The sequence below is a fragment of the Acromyrmex echinatior genome, chromosome 2 (genome assembly GCF_024713525.1).
Source record: "Acromyrmex echinatior isolate Ae372 chromosome 2, ASM2471352v2, whole genome shotgun sequence".
Lineage (NCBI taxonomy): Eukaryota > Metazoa > Arthropoda > Insecta > Hymenoptera > Formicidae > Acromyrmex > Acromyrmex echinatior.
In genome coordinates this window covers 8,697,319-8,709,990 of record NC_141853.1, presented here as the reverse complement: position 1 = coordinate 8,709,990, position 12,672 = coordinate 8,697,319, and the positions used below count along the sequence as shown (strand labels likewise).

General features: G+C 31.1%; 1 protein-coding gene and 1 non-coding gene across 4 annotated transcripts in view; both read right to left on the bottom strand.

Moving 5' to 3' along the window:
- LOC105151708 (uncharacterized) overlaps nt 1-12,672 on the bottom strand; it is a 37,772-nt gene that overhangs the window by 6,838 nt on the left and 18,262 nt on the right. For all 3 annotated transcript variants that reach the window (XR_015544232.1, XM_011065560.2, XM_011065559.2), the window contains exons 2-3: nt 8,468-9,502; nt 1,398-1,641 (exon numbers count right to left, since the gene is read on the bottom strand). Coding sequence is in view for 2 of the 3 variants with exons in the window: in XM_011065560.2 (XP_011063862.2) it covers nt 1,398-1,641; nt 8,468-9,496 (1,273 nt within the window). In the remaining variant the exon portion in view is untranslated. The remainder of the gene's footprint in view (nt 1-1,397; nt 1,642-8,467; nt 9,503-12,672) is intronic.
- On the bottom strand, nt 5,706-5,867 carry LOC147910451 (U1 spliceosomal RNA). The gene has a single exon (XR_015544315.1). It is a non-coding gene; the product is annotated as a U1 spliceosomal RNA (small nuclear RNA).

The following is a 12,672-nucleotide window of genomic DNA, read 5'->3' as shown; positions in this document are numbered from 1 at the left end:
TATTTCATTCTGACAAACGTATATATATCTATCCAGCGAACTATTTCTTCGTTTCATTAAACCTTCATCGAGTTACTGCTATTACTTTATATAAGCAATAAAACGCGCGCGCAATTCCAGTATGCGTTTTATTTAATCTCTTTTGATAGTTTTTTAAATGAATTAACGACAAAACAAGTAAGGAATAAGCATCTTGCTTGGGATCTTGTGAATAAACTACCGCAAAATGAGATAACTTTGGCCAAAGTCTTTAATGTCTAGGCAGACACATGTCGAAGTCGAAGCGTATAGATGCTTAAAAACGTCTTAAAAAATGTCTTACGTTCTGATTTTGAATATACGTATGTACTATCTAGATACATTTTTTAAATTTCGATCAGTTATCCTATTTTACAATATTCTAAAGATCTCGGTAAATGTCTTTTTCAATGATCTGAAATTAAATAATTCTTAATGTAATGTATTATAAGACCATATGTGTGATAACATAAACTATAGAAATCAAATCCTTAAACGTCTAGCTGGATCTTAAATGCTTGTATGATTCTTGTGTGAATTTATATATTACGTATGTAGTTCCCAAAAACGCGCGCCGAAATGATTTTTCAGTCTTGAGAAAACGCTAACTTTACGAAACTACCGCAGTAATATCATAAGTTAAATTGGCTAGCAATTTAACAAATTTTTGGTGCTTATTCGCATCTTCAAAACGATCTTAATAATGTTGAATCACATATTAAAATCTGTAAATAATTAATTCTTATTGCGAAAAATATTACCTGGATCTTTTGCTACCGAGGCACTGTAGTCTAAAGGCTTAGGACACTCGCACAGAATGCAAGAGATCTGGGTTCGACTCCCGAGGTAATATTTTTCGCAATAAGAATTAATTATTTACAGATTTTAATATGTTATTCAACATTATTAAGATCGTTTCGAAAATGAAAATAAGCATCTTCATCGCTAGCCAATTTAACTCGTAATATTACTAACTTAATAGAGTTAGCGTTTTCTTAAGACCAAAAAATCATTTCGGCGCGCGTTTCTGGGGACTACATACATAGTATATAAATTCACACAACAATCATACAAACATTTAAGACCATCTAGACTGTTTAAAGCTTTGATTTCTATAGTTTAAATAATTCTTATTTAATAAGTGGATATTATAATTAGAAGAAATATTTTCACATTTTAGAAAATTCTGTAAAAATGAACAACAGATCTTCATTATTTACACATTTAACAAAAAAAAAGTTCAGATTGTAAAATAAAAAACATTCACGAAAGAATATACATCGTGAGATACGTTCGAAGACTTCAGATTTTCCACTTAACAAACAATTAAAGAAATAAAATAATAACATCAAGAGTAAATAAAATAAAGATTTATTTACCGAAGACGATGTACAGTGCGACTCCTGCGACCCCCAGCAGGATCAGCACGACGATCAGCAGGGGTATGAGCGGGCTTGAGCATCCGGATGCCTTTAGGGGACGAGCCAGGTGTAACGTCCAACCGCGACGATGCTTATCCAGGCGCGCCGGTTGTGGTGGAGGCTCGTTTCTGACGCTTCGACGTAAATTAGCACGATTTTGCGAGGTAGGGGTGTGCGTCCGTGCCGGCAGGGAATAAGCCCTCTAAAACAAAAAAGAAAACGGAAACGAGAACGTAACGTAACGAATCTTAAAATAGGTTGCGAATTTATACAAGAGATAGCAGAAGATATCTAATTCTAGGAGCGCGTAATTCTATATAGATACGTAAAAAAAAAATGAAAATTAAAAAATAATTTATTGAAAAGAAAAAAGATTGATCTGAAAAGAAAAGGTGTCGTAAAATATAAGTCTTACAGTGTCCGAATATACTTAGAATTAAAAAAAAATAACATTTTCAATTTTGTTACTAAGCGTGATCGATCCTTAAATAGAACAAGTATTATGGAATTATTCGAAATAGATTCCAGTCAGAATTATTTAATTATTCCTTAAATTTCGATTGTATTTTCTAGGGAAAACGAAATAATTTCCAAGAATCCACAAACATTACGAACAGTTCCATAATAAATGCCCCGATCTACTTCTTAGAGTTTCATTAATATAATCGTAGTTGGCATTTTAATTATGTATTAAAGTCACTTAAATTGCGACGAAAGGTACAGAGTTTTGCATGATAAAATTTAAATGAGTAGATTACGTCAGAGGAATTATATCCCTGCGTTTGACCTTCGCTTTTACGATTTTCTGCGTTTAACGAGCTATAATATAAAGCGAAAAGAATATCGGCTTGCAAAAACAACCACTATAATTTAAGAATTGCTGGCCTATTGCAATAATATGCTTTCGTAATTTTTGCTGACACATCGCTCGCTGACGACGACGACGACGAGCGTCGCCATCGCGATCACGCCGGGCTATAGATAGATATCTTCCACTTCCGCTCCGTTTTGTTTCTTTACGTCGGTACAGCGCCAGACGGCGACCGTTTTCTTCTTCTCTCGAGGCTGTCAACTCTCGTGACTCTCGTGTGAGCCGGGAAATCGCGAACGAGCCATCCCGGTGAGCCGCGAATACGTCCTCGCGGTACCAAAACGCGTCTCGGTACAATTTCTTACCGCTTATGTTCTGGTACTTTATTTACCGTCCACCTCTAATCACCCGCTCACGATCTATATTTGATTCCCACATCGTCCAGAACTTTCAATCAAAATATGCACGGATATCCGGTGAATATTCTAGGAAATCCATTAGTCTATCCAAATATGCCGCGACTTTTTATATTTTTTACGTAATCGCGTAACTTACATCGTGATTTGAAATTATTTATTATGAAAAGTTTTTTGCGTAAAAATATTTCATAGCCATAGATTAGATAACATTAAAATAATGCGCATATATATATTAGGTGTTGGAATTAATTCGTAGCGTTTTACAAGTGATGGGAAGTACTTTCATTAATGTATTTTTTAATGCTCATGTGAAATAAATAACATTCTTTCATTAAAAACGCTACGAATTAATTCCAACACCTAATATATATATATATATATATATATATATATATACATACATACATATATACACCCAGTAAACAAGAATGGATTAAATTTTTTTTCTATCCAAATGCGTATTTTAAAAAAATAGCGAATACTTTTTTTTGGATTTAATTGGATTCAGTTGGATTCAATTAGATTCAATTGGATGCAATTGGATTGAAAAACTGCATTTCCTATTCACAATTTTGAATTGAACAATATTCACAATTGTGCACGGAAAAAGCTAATATATAAATAATTATTTTTAGATTGAAAGGCATAAAGATATGCTCCATGCAATTCCTATAAATGAATAAAAATGGATTGAAAAGCATTTATTTTAACATTCGTGAATCATTATTTCTGAAAATCTGAATTCATTTCAATTCATTCTCGTTTGCTGGGTATATATATATATTATATATATATATATATATATATATATATATATATTATATATATATATATATATATATATATTTTTTTTGTCGAAGCAAAAATATTCGGACAAAGATTAAATGCGGCATAATAAATATGAAGATTAAATATAAGACGCGTCGGAAGGGTACAAAATATTTTTATAACCTTGTCGAAATTTCACATATCGAAATTCTAATTCGCGTTTTATTTATGATGATAACTTAAGCTCCTCTCAGCCATGATTAGCTATCGTTAAAATGTTTGGATAATAGTCCCAAATTATAGAAAGCTGCTCGAAATAGTTATAATGCGAATTTATATTTAGCCGCTTGTAAACAATCCTAATATTGTATTTATTCTTTCGAATAAAAAGTTTTTCATCGAATATAACAGTACTCTTAGGCCCGCCAACATTACTTCAACTTTAAGAGAGACTTAAAACTCTATCTGTCTCGTTTTAAAGCCAGAAAGATATATATATATATATATATATATAAAACATCATGCGTGAAAAGGAATGCATCCATATTATGCGCCTTTTATCCTCGATACGGTTTTTTAAATACGAGTAATTAAACTTCACTATATTCCTCTAGTAATGATGTCGTGCACTGCTTGAAAACTGAACATATTTGACATATCTTGGACATCCCTATCTGTATAACTTTAGTACAGAATGTCCAAATAACATTCTTGAGTCGTATTTCAGATGTCCAACATAAACAGAACTTCTCTATGTTGGATATCGAATTATTACTTGGGTTTTGATGTTCACCAATTTGATCGGTCAAGTACAAATCGATAGACTCGTATTGACTATTGATTTGTAACCGCAATTTTATTTACAATTTTTTATATGTCTGTGATTTTATTATCAAATTATAAATATAATATATTTTATTAATTTTATATTAAATATTTAAATATACATGTATATTTAAAGTGATTTTATAGCATATAATTATTATTTTTACATAAAAATCTTTTTTATTATGTAATATATATTAAAACTTAATCTAACAATAATTATTAATTAAAAATTATATTTCAATGATTCGATTCAATTATTCAACGTCAAAAGAACTTCGATTCGCATATGTCTAGAATTCGCATGTGATTTTAGAAATTTTCAAAAGAAATACATAATAACACAATTTAATAAATTTTATGTTCTCTATATATTCATAGAAAATAAATATTTATTTATTTATATGTAATTTATTTCCTATAAATATATATTTTTGTAATGTACTTCTGTATAAATATTATTTAATTATACTATTATTAATTATATTTCTATAAATATATATAATAAATGATGTATTTACAGAAAATCACGTAACATTTATACTTTATATTAGAGAACGTAACTACTCGCACAGAATTATATCGAGATCTAGTAATGCGTTTCTTAAGTATCACATAATTTTTCTACACGAGCATATCCGACGATGAAACTTTACCTGCATTTAAGACTGTTCGACTCTCGCGAGCCCCACTGAAAACAATCACATTTAACAACGTGCGAAGAAGAGATAAGAGCAATCGCAATTGTACACTTCGCCGCGGAATGTCAAAGACGTCGATCGACTGTTCCTGTCACGAAGCTCTAAAAATCGGGCTTCTCTTTCTCTCTTTTACATCTGCTCATGCGTGTACGCGCGACGTGCACGTGTGCAGCGGTGACGTAACACGTTGACGGCGTCGCGCTTCGCGTTTGCATTCGCTTAATTTTCATTCAATGAATGAACAAGACCACGAAATTCGCAAAATTGAACGATGCGGCGAACTAATCCTGGGCTTTTAAAAGGAACTTGCAAAATAATTGCACAATCTCACACAATTATAATTTTATATATAATAACTTTAAAAATAGATTTTTCTATATATAAATCTACACGTATACACATAATATTTTTAAGACTTCTCATAATCAATACGAGCTTATGCAAAGTTTATAACGTTAAAATTGATCAATGGGATTTTTTTAGTTTATTTCAAAAATATATTAATATTTATAAATATATATATAAGAATATTTACTAATATATAACATATATAATATATAATTAATATATAATTTTCTAACATCACAAAAAAGTCATCAACAAAAATTAATTCATTTATTTAAATATCCCTCCACGGGGAGAAATATCGACGCGTCCAATTCAAGAATAAAAATTGTAAATAAGTCACTCTAGTGTTCAGAAACGCTGCAGAAAAAAATTGTTTTGTTTGTATCGATTTATTCCGGGACAGCGCGAACGCAGTCCCGACTACCAAAAATTATACGCCCGAGATACCCACTTTAGGGGTATTCGCAAGGGTCAGCTCGACCGTAGTGCAATGGAAGAGCCTCGCCCTGGAGGAACCGCCTTCCTGATCACGGTAGCCTCTGCGCCAGGTAAGTATGATTTCGGCGCCGATTGAGGCCTTAATATTGGCTACTCGGTGAATCTTAAATACGAGAAACCTATCTATAAACGCGCCGCATAGCGACAAAGTGCTCAACTAAACGTGTCGTCTAACAGTCAGTCGTTAAATCGAAACTAGTCGCACATGGTGACTCTCCCCAACTCTCTTCCCTCTCTTCACACAACACCCTTAACAATAATTCTAAATGTATTCTCGTATCATGTTATACCTAACATATAATTATACAATATATATCAATTAATTAATTAAAATGTAAAATTCTATTATTATTATAAATAATATAAGTAATGTATATATGTAAAAAAAAAATAATAATTGACATAGAAAACATGCAATATATTTTCTTAGTCTCGATTTTATTTTGTCTCAGTCTCTTATGTCTCCTTATAAACTTATCGATTAACTGATTTGTGAAATTCTATTGTTATTATATCGTAACGACACTTCTGAAGTTTTTTTAATTTTATATCTTATATAATATCTTATATAATATCTTATATTTAAACATCGGCCATAAAAATAAATTCATTAAAATTCAAGAAGTGATACTTTTGTTTTTGCAAATTAGGAAACTATATTTTTCATCTTTCTGTTAAGATATCGAAATTTTAAGAATTAAAATTTAAAAATAAAGATAAAATATAACTTAATAATTATAATTGAGTTAAATACTTTTTTAATGAATATTCATATTTTAAATACATCTTTCTTTAAATTATACATATATATATATGTATGTATATATATATATATATATATATATATATATATATATATATATAAATTATATATAAATGTATATAATAAAAATTTAAAAACAAATATTTAAATTATCATACAATATCTCATTCTACGAATAAGATTCAAAAATAACAAATTTAAAATAGTGATAATATATAAGCTTTCAATATTTTAAATAATACAATAGTGTAACAAAGGCAACTGAGAGCAATAACGCGGATATGATATTAGTGTATAAAAAACTATATTTTATATATATTCATTTCTTTGTATTCTTACTTTTATTTTCTCTAAATAGTCCATAAATTTGAACGTTTTGATCATGCTGCAGGTTATCCTCAGAGGATTTACGTTATACAGAGAATAGAAGAGCAATGCACACCTAACGAACAAGATGATTACAACTTTAATCATTATAAATCTTCCTTCCTAATAGTATAAGCTGTATAATTATTGAGTTCTCTTACTAATAAGTCAGTAAGACAGATGATTCCACCAGGATTAAGTAAGAAACTATTTACATTCACACACAACTTACTAACAAGAGAGCAAAATAGTAATACTACTATGAAATAAAAATGATCAAATTTTGAATAATAACCGTCGAATGATCTGTCCTCGTCAAGATATAAAACACTAATGATTGACCGCGCACCAATAATAGGTATGTATGAGTCAAAGTAACGTTATTACGCGATGGTAAATAAATAATATAAAACAAGTAACAAATAAATAATAAAGTCAATCATATGTCAATCAACATTACCCGGTGAGAAAACAAAGTTCGATAATAAAATTGATATATATTCTTCAAAAAAGGAATTCTTTAACAACTTAAAATTATTGTGTAACATATAAAATATGTTATTTTTAATTCTTACAAATTTAAAAGTTATCAAGAACAGACACATAATAGTACAAGAACTCCGTATCAGATTGAGTGAATTTGTCTGTAATCTTTTATGTAATATCTCCGAAATCATTTTTTTTCCTAAGTATTTTTCTCTATCTACAATCTCAACGTTTTGACAATCAAAGTCATGTTTAAAACACAATCTGTGCTTAGTAATAACAGATTCATTATTAGTGTTCCAGTTGATTTGATTTCTATGTTCCATAATCCTCATTTTTAACTTTCTTTTTGTTTATCCGATTTATATCCTCATATTTTTTACAGGAAATTTAATAAACAACTTTTGATATTGATTTTATATACAACTTTCATATTGATGGGGAGGACGTTTCTTCTACACCTTAATCACTCTTATTCATACTAAAATCCAGTTTATTCATACTAAAAAAATACTAGTCTAACATTAAGATCTTTCATTATTTTGATAAATTTTTCTATTATACTTGAAATATAGGGAATCGTAAATCATCTTTTTTTTCTTTCTTCTCTTATTCAAATTTCTGCAACTTCATTGCATTTTTAATCGAAAGTCTTTTTAATCTAATATTAATCGCGTCAAAAATAAACTGCAAAGAATAATCATATCCAAAAAAGTAGTAAAGTAAGTAATTAAAAAATACAAATTATCATTATGATGCTTACGATGTGCAAATAAAATGGTTCTATCTACTATGCTCATTATTATCTCTCTTTTCTGTGGAGAATGCAAAGAATGAAAATTGATACCTTTCCGAAAAGATGAAATATTAAATAATTAATATTTACTTATTTTTCTTAACTTTAATTTTTAAAGAATATTGTCCGAAAAAACTTTTCGAGAAGTCAAAAAAAAACATCGATCTATAAATTTTATAATAAAATTTTGTAATTAAAAAAGAAAGAAAGAAATGGAAACAAGAGACAAGTCAATGCTTATACTTACTTGAAAGGGATTCTGATCCTTGACGTCGGTATAAAATATCTGCGACTCCTTGTTATACCAACGATCCTGCGAATATATTGAATTAATCCTCATATCAGTCCCATTCCCTGACACTCCCAGTATCTTGTTTTGGGCACCCTCCACAACTTCGCCCAACATTTTATCGTTCTCCATATTCAGCAGGAACCTGGCTGCATTCTCCGTCCTATGCACTCCATACTCGGACGCAGGGAACGCGGCCGAGGAACTTCTCTTGGCGCCAATATCCCGAAGACTCGTCCTACTCACGATCGGATAGACCTTGATGTTCTGTGGCCTCAGAAGTGACTCTCGGAACAGAAGAGTGGACGCGTCTGGATGCCTATCTCGATGATTGTCTCCGTTCTCTTTCAGAATCGTGTCCTTGCTATCGATCAACTCGTCAAATTTCTCGCAGGAGCTCACGTCAGCTAATTTGCTTCTGCAATGTTTACAGTCCTTCTTTCTACGTCTGCGATTCGGTCGGCGATCGAACTGCGTCATCGAGGCATCTTGCGAGTCTTCGTTTGCTTGAAGAGACAAGGATACATTCTCTGAAACGTCCTCGGAGAGGGAAGGGAGTTCGCGAGATTTCTCAAAGACTTTCTCAGCATCATCTTCACTCGTCCTGGATAAAGTGATTATGCTGTCGTGATTCGTACTGATTCTGGAGGATAATGTCGAGTTTTGTTGAAAGGGTCTGTCGATCGTGGAAGATGAGGGCCTGTTAATCCAAGCCTGTCTAGCGAGGAGACCTCCAGTCTCGGACAAATTTCGAGACTCGTCAGGGTAAGAGGTCCGTTTGGAAAGCTCGGAAGTGTTGGTTTCTGCACCGATCGCGATGTCCTCGTACAGGTTGCTTTCAGGATGCGACGTGGCCCTCGCGACAACGGGATTATCGATCACATCGATTGTGTCCGTGCAAAGTTGCTGATCGCGGCGGCGAGACTCAAGGGTGGACTGCTCTTGTGCTGCGCGCGACTGATCCTCCTCATAACCCTGGTTCTCCATCGGAATCTAAACAAAAAGATGTAATTGTAAAAATTATGATTGGTTTATAATATCTTAAAACATTATATTTAAGACAATACTTAAAATGATCTTAAATATAAATTAAATTAAAATTTAATACATTAACGTTGCGATAATATTAACGATATTCGAAATATTCTTGTTTTTTAATAACTTTGTGTCAATCGCATAACAATCAAGTATGATAATGCTCGGAAAAGCCCCATTACTTTTCCATTTCTTTAGCTCGTTTTATATGCCTGTTCTGTAACTCTAATGGCATTATGTTATCGTTATTGGTAAAAAAATCTTTATTAATTATAATTAAATTCGATCATCCATTTTCGATAGTTAGTCTGGATTGTTCTTAATTATAATTCTTGAATCTTTTACTCCATCCAAATTAGATGACATCGAACATATGGAGTATGCATTATCTCTTATCATTATCTATATATGGATATAGCCAGCATGTGATTTCTAGTATATATTACGTAATTTAATTACATATCTCTCAATTAATTACAATTATCTAATAATGTTTTTATAAATACGCATATTCTTATTTTAATTTAATCATTTCTTTTATGGATTTTACAATTGTTCACAATTCGTATATTTTAATGATATCATTACAAAAATAAAATGTCTGTTTTGTCTTACAATTAAATTAATGCTCTTTTTTAGAAAAATACGCCTATAAAGTATTTTATGCAGTTCTTATTTGGATCATTGTAATAATTAATCATTGTAATAATATTTACGGAACATGTGTAACTCATAAAACGAAGAATGAAAGAAAGCGATGGAAAAGACAGAAAGAGAAACGTTACGAGAAGGAGGATGAATTGAGTGTCTCGTTGGGAAGCATACTCGCGATTGTCGCAATTATCACGACTTGACTCTCCGATTGATCCCTGCTGGGCTCATGACGTCATCGAAACTATGCCTGTGGGATCATTCGTTTCTTCTTAATTTATCCGTGATGCTCACAATGATACGCTTAGATTTCCGCAATCTCGTGTCATATAAGGTACACGTATTAGGGAAGTGTTTTCCTATTTGATCGAAGATAACCGAGCAAACTATTCCCCTCATTCTTTGTCACTATTTCTACAGCCTTGGTAAGTAACTTTCATCCCAAAAAAATACAATTTTAAAAATAAGATTTTTGGAAAATCGGTACTTTTCCAAATTAAAATTTTTGAAATTATAACTGTAAATAATAAGACAAATAATGTAACTAAATGTATTTTTTTAAAGTTACTATAGCGCACGTCAAAAGAATTAAATTACTATACTATCTTTAAAGAGCTTTAGATTTATAATTCACGATTTATAATTCATCGAAAAATTATACGAACGATTTATAATTCATCGAAGAAAGAGAAAGAGAAAGAGTCAGAATAAAAATTTATTTATAATTTCATGTGTACCAAATAATACAAAAAAATATTTAAAAAATCAAAATATATCATTTACATAAACATACAATTACTATACGTACATACATATCGTCGAAATACGATAAAATATAAAACTCAATATAATAAAATTATACATAAATATAATAAATATATAGGTTTAATTAAATGAAAATTAAGATAAAATCGAATTACAGAATGTTTGAAATTATTTTTATATGAAAATAATGAAAACATTCTGATCTATATAAAATATCTCACCGTTATATTATTTTCTTCTAGATTATATTAAATTTATGGTTTAATTAAAAAAAAAAGTATTAATTCTTTAAATTCATGCTATAAATAATGGAATTCTACTTTCCACATAAAATTATATGCAATAATTCAATTCAATAAAATTTCACAATATCATTTTGTTTGAAATATTAATTAATTAATTAATTTAATACATATCTTTTTCATATAAGTTGTTTATTCGGTTTTTATTAGCCAATTTAACATCGAAATAAAAATTATCTTCCACTTTAGTGCTATTTTTCGTTAAAATTTCTCTCAATCGTTCTCATTTGCTAAAACGTTCGCGTTTCGATGACGACAGCGAGCACTTGATTGCGAAGGATGCGTTCACGAGGTCGACGGGGCACAAAGGATCCATTCACTAATAAATACAATTAGCGCGTCGCCGCGCGCACTCGGTATCGAGATTATTCAGTTGCGCCAGCAATTCCCAGCATTCCCGTTAGATTAATCCCGATCGACCGTCGCATCAAGAACCAATCGCGGCGATCCGATTAATTCCGCGCTGATTCAGCCGCGCGCGTTCTTGCGTTCGCGATGACGCATCCAGGAAGTTCGCGCGAGTTCTTTACCCACGCACGGTGCCGTGTACTTTTCGCGAAGAAAACGTCATCATCGGGCGACGCGGTGAAAATTTTGATGTGCGAAGAACATACGCGAACATGCTATGCATTATTCACGATCTCTTATGCGCTCTCGCGAGCGTTCAATATAACCGCAGACAATTCCCATGAAAATATGTTTGATTCCCTTCAGACTACGAAACGTACAGGATGTCCTCGATCAATTTTAATTTTCCGCTAACAGTAATTATTCTAACATTAACTACTAAATGGATCGAGAGAAATTCCTGAAAAATATTGAAGGTTCAATACGTTTCACACGAAAGACATACAATTATTGAGAGGCATAACATTTTAAGATTTTTATAAAAATCTTTTTTTCGGTTGAAAAATGAAATTTTGATAGAAAATGTATTTAATAATAACAATTTTGTTATTATTTCTCTTACATTTTATTTAAAACATCTATTCGTCGACTGATTCAGTCCGTATCTATCCTCTTTATGTACACGTAACAAAGAAATGCTTTACTTGTTTTTTATGCGATTTGTAGTAGACGTGAGATAAATGTACATAAAAGTACGCAGATGGCAAGCACATATAGCGTAGACAAAGCACGTAGACTAATTTTAAAGTCTGTGAGCAAGCTTGCTTACATATCGCATATTTCGACTGATCATATCAAAGCACCGTCGGCGTTCCTCAACGCGCCAACATGATACTGTGCTTATTTTTAATTCTTTTTCATTCTCTTTTCTATGCAAAAGCATTTTCTTTAGACGCACATCTTCGTATTTCTTTCCGTTTATTTAACTTATTCATTTTAATATAAAAAAGCTGCTTAACAAAAAAATTACAGATCAAAAGCTAGATTTATTATCAATCTTTT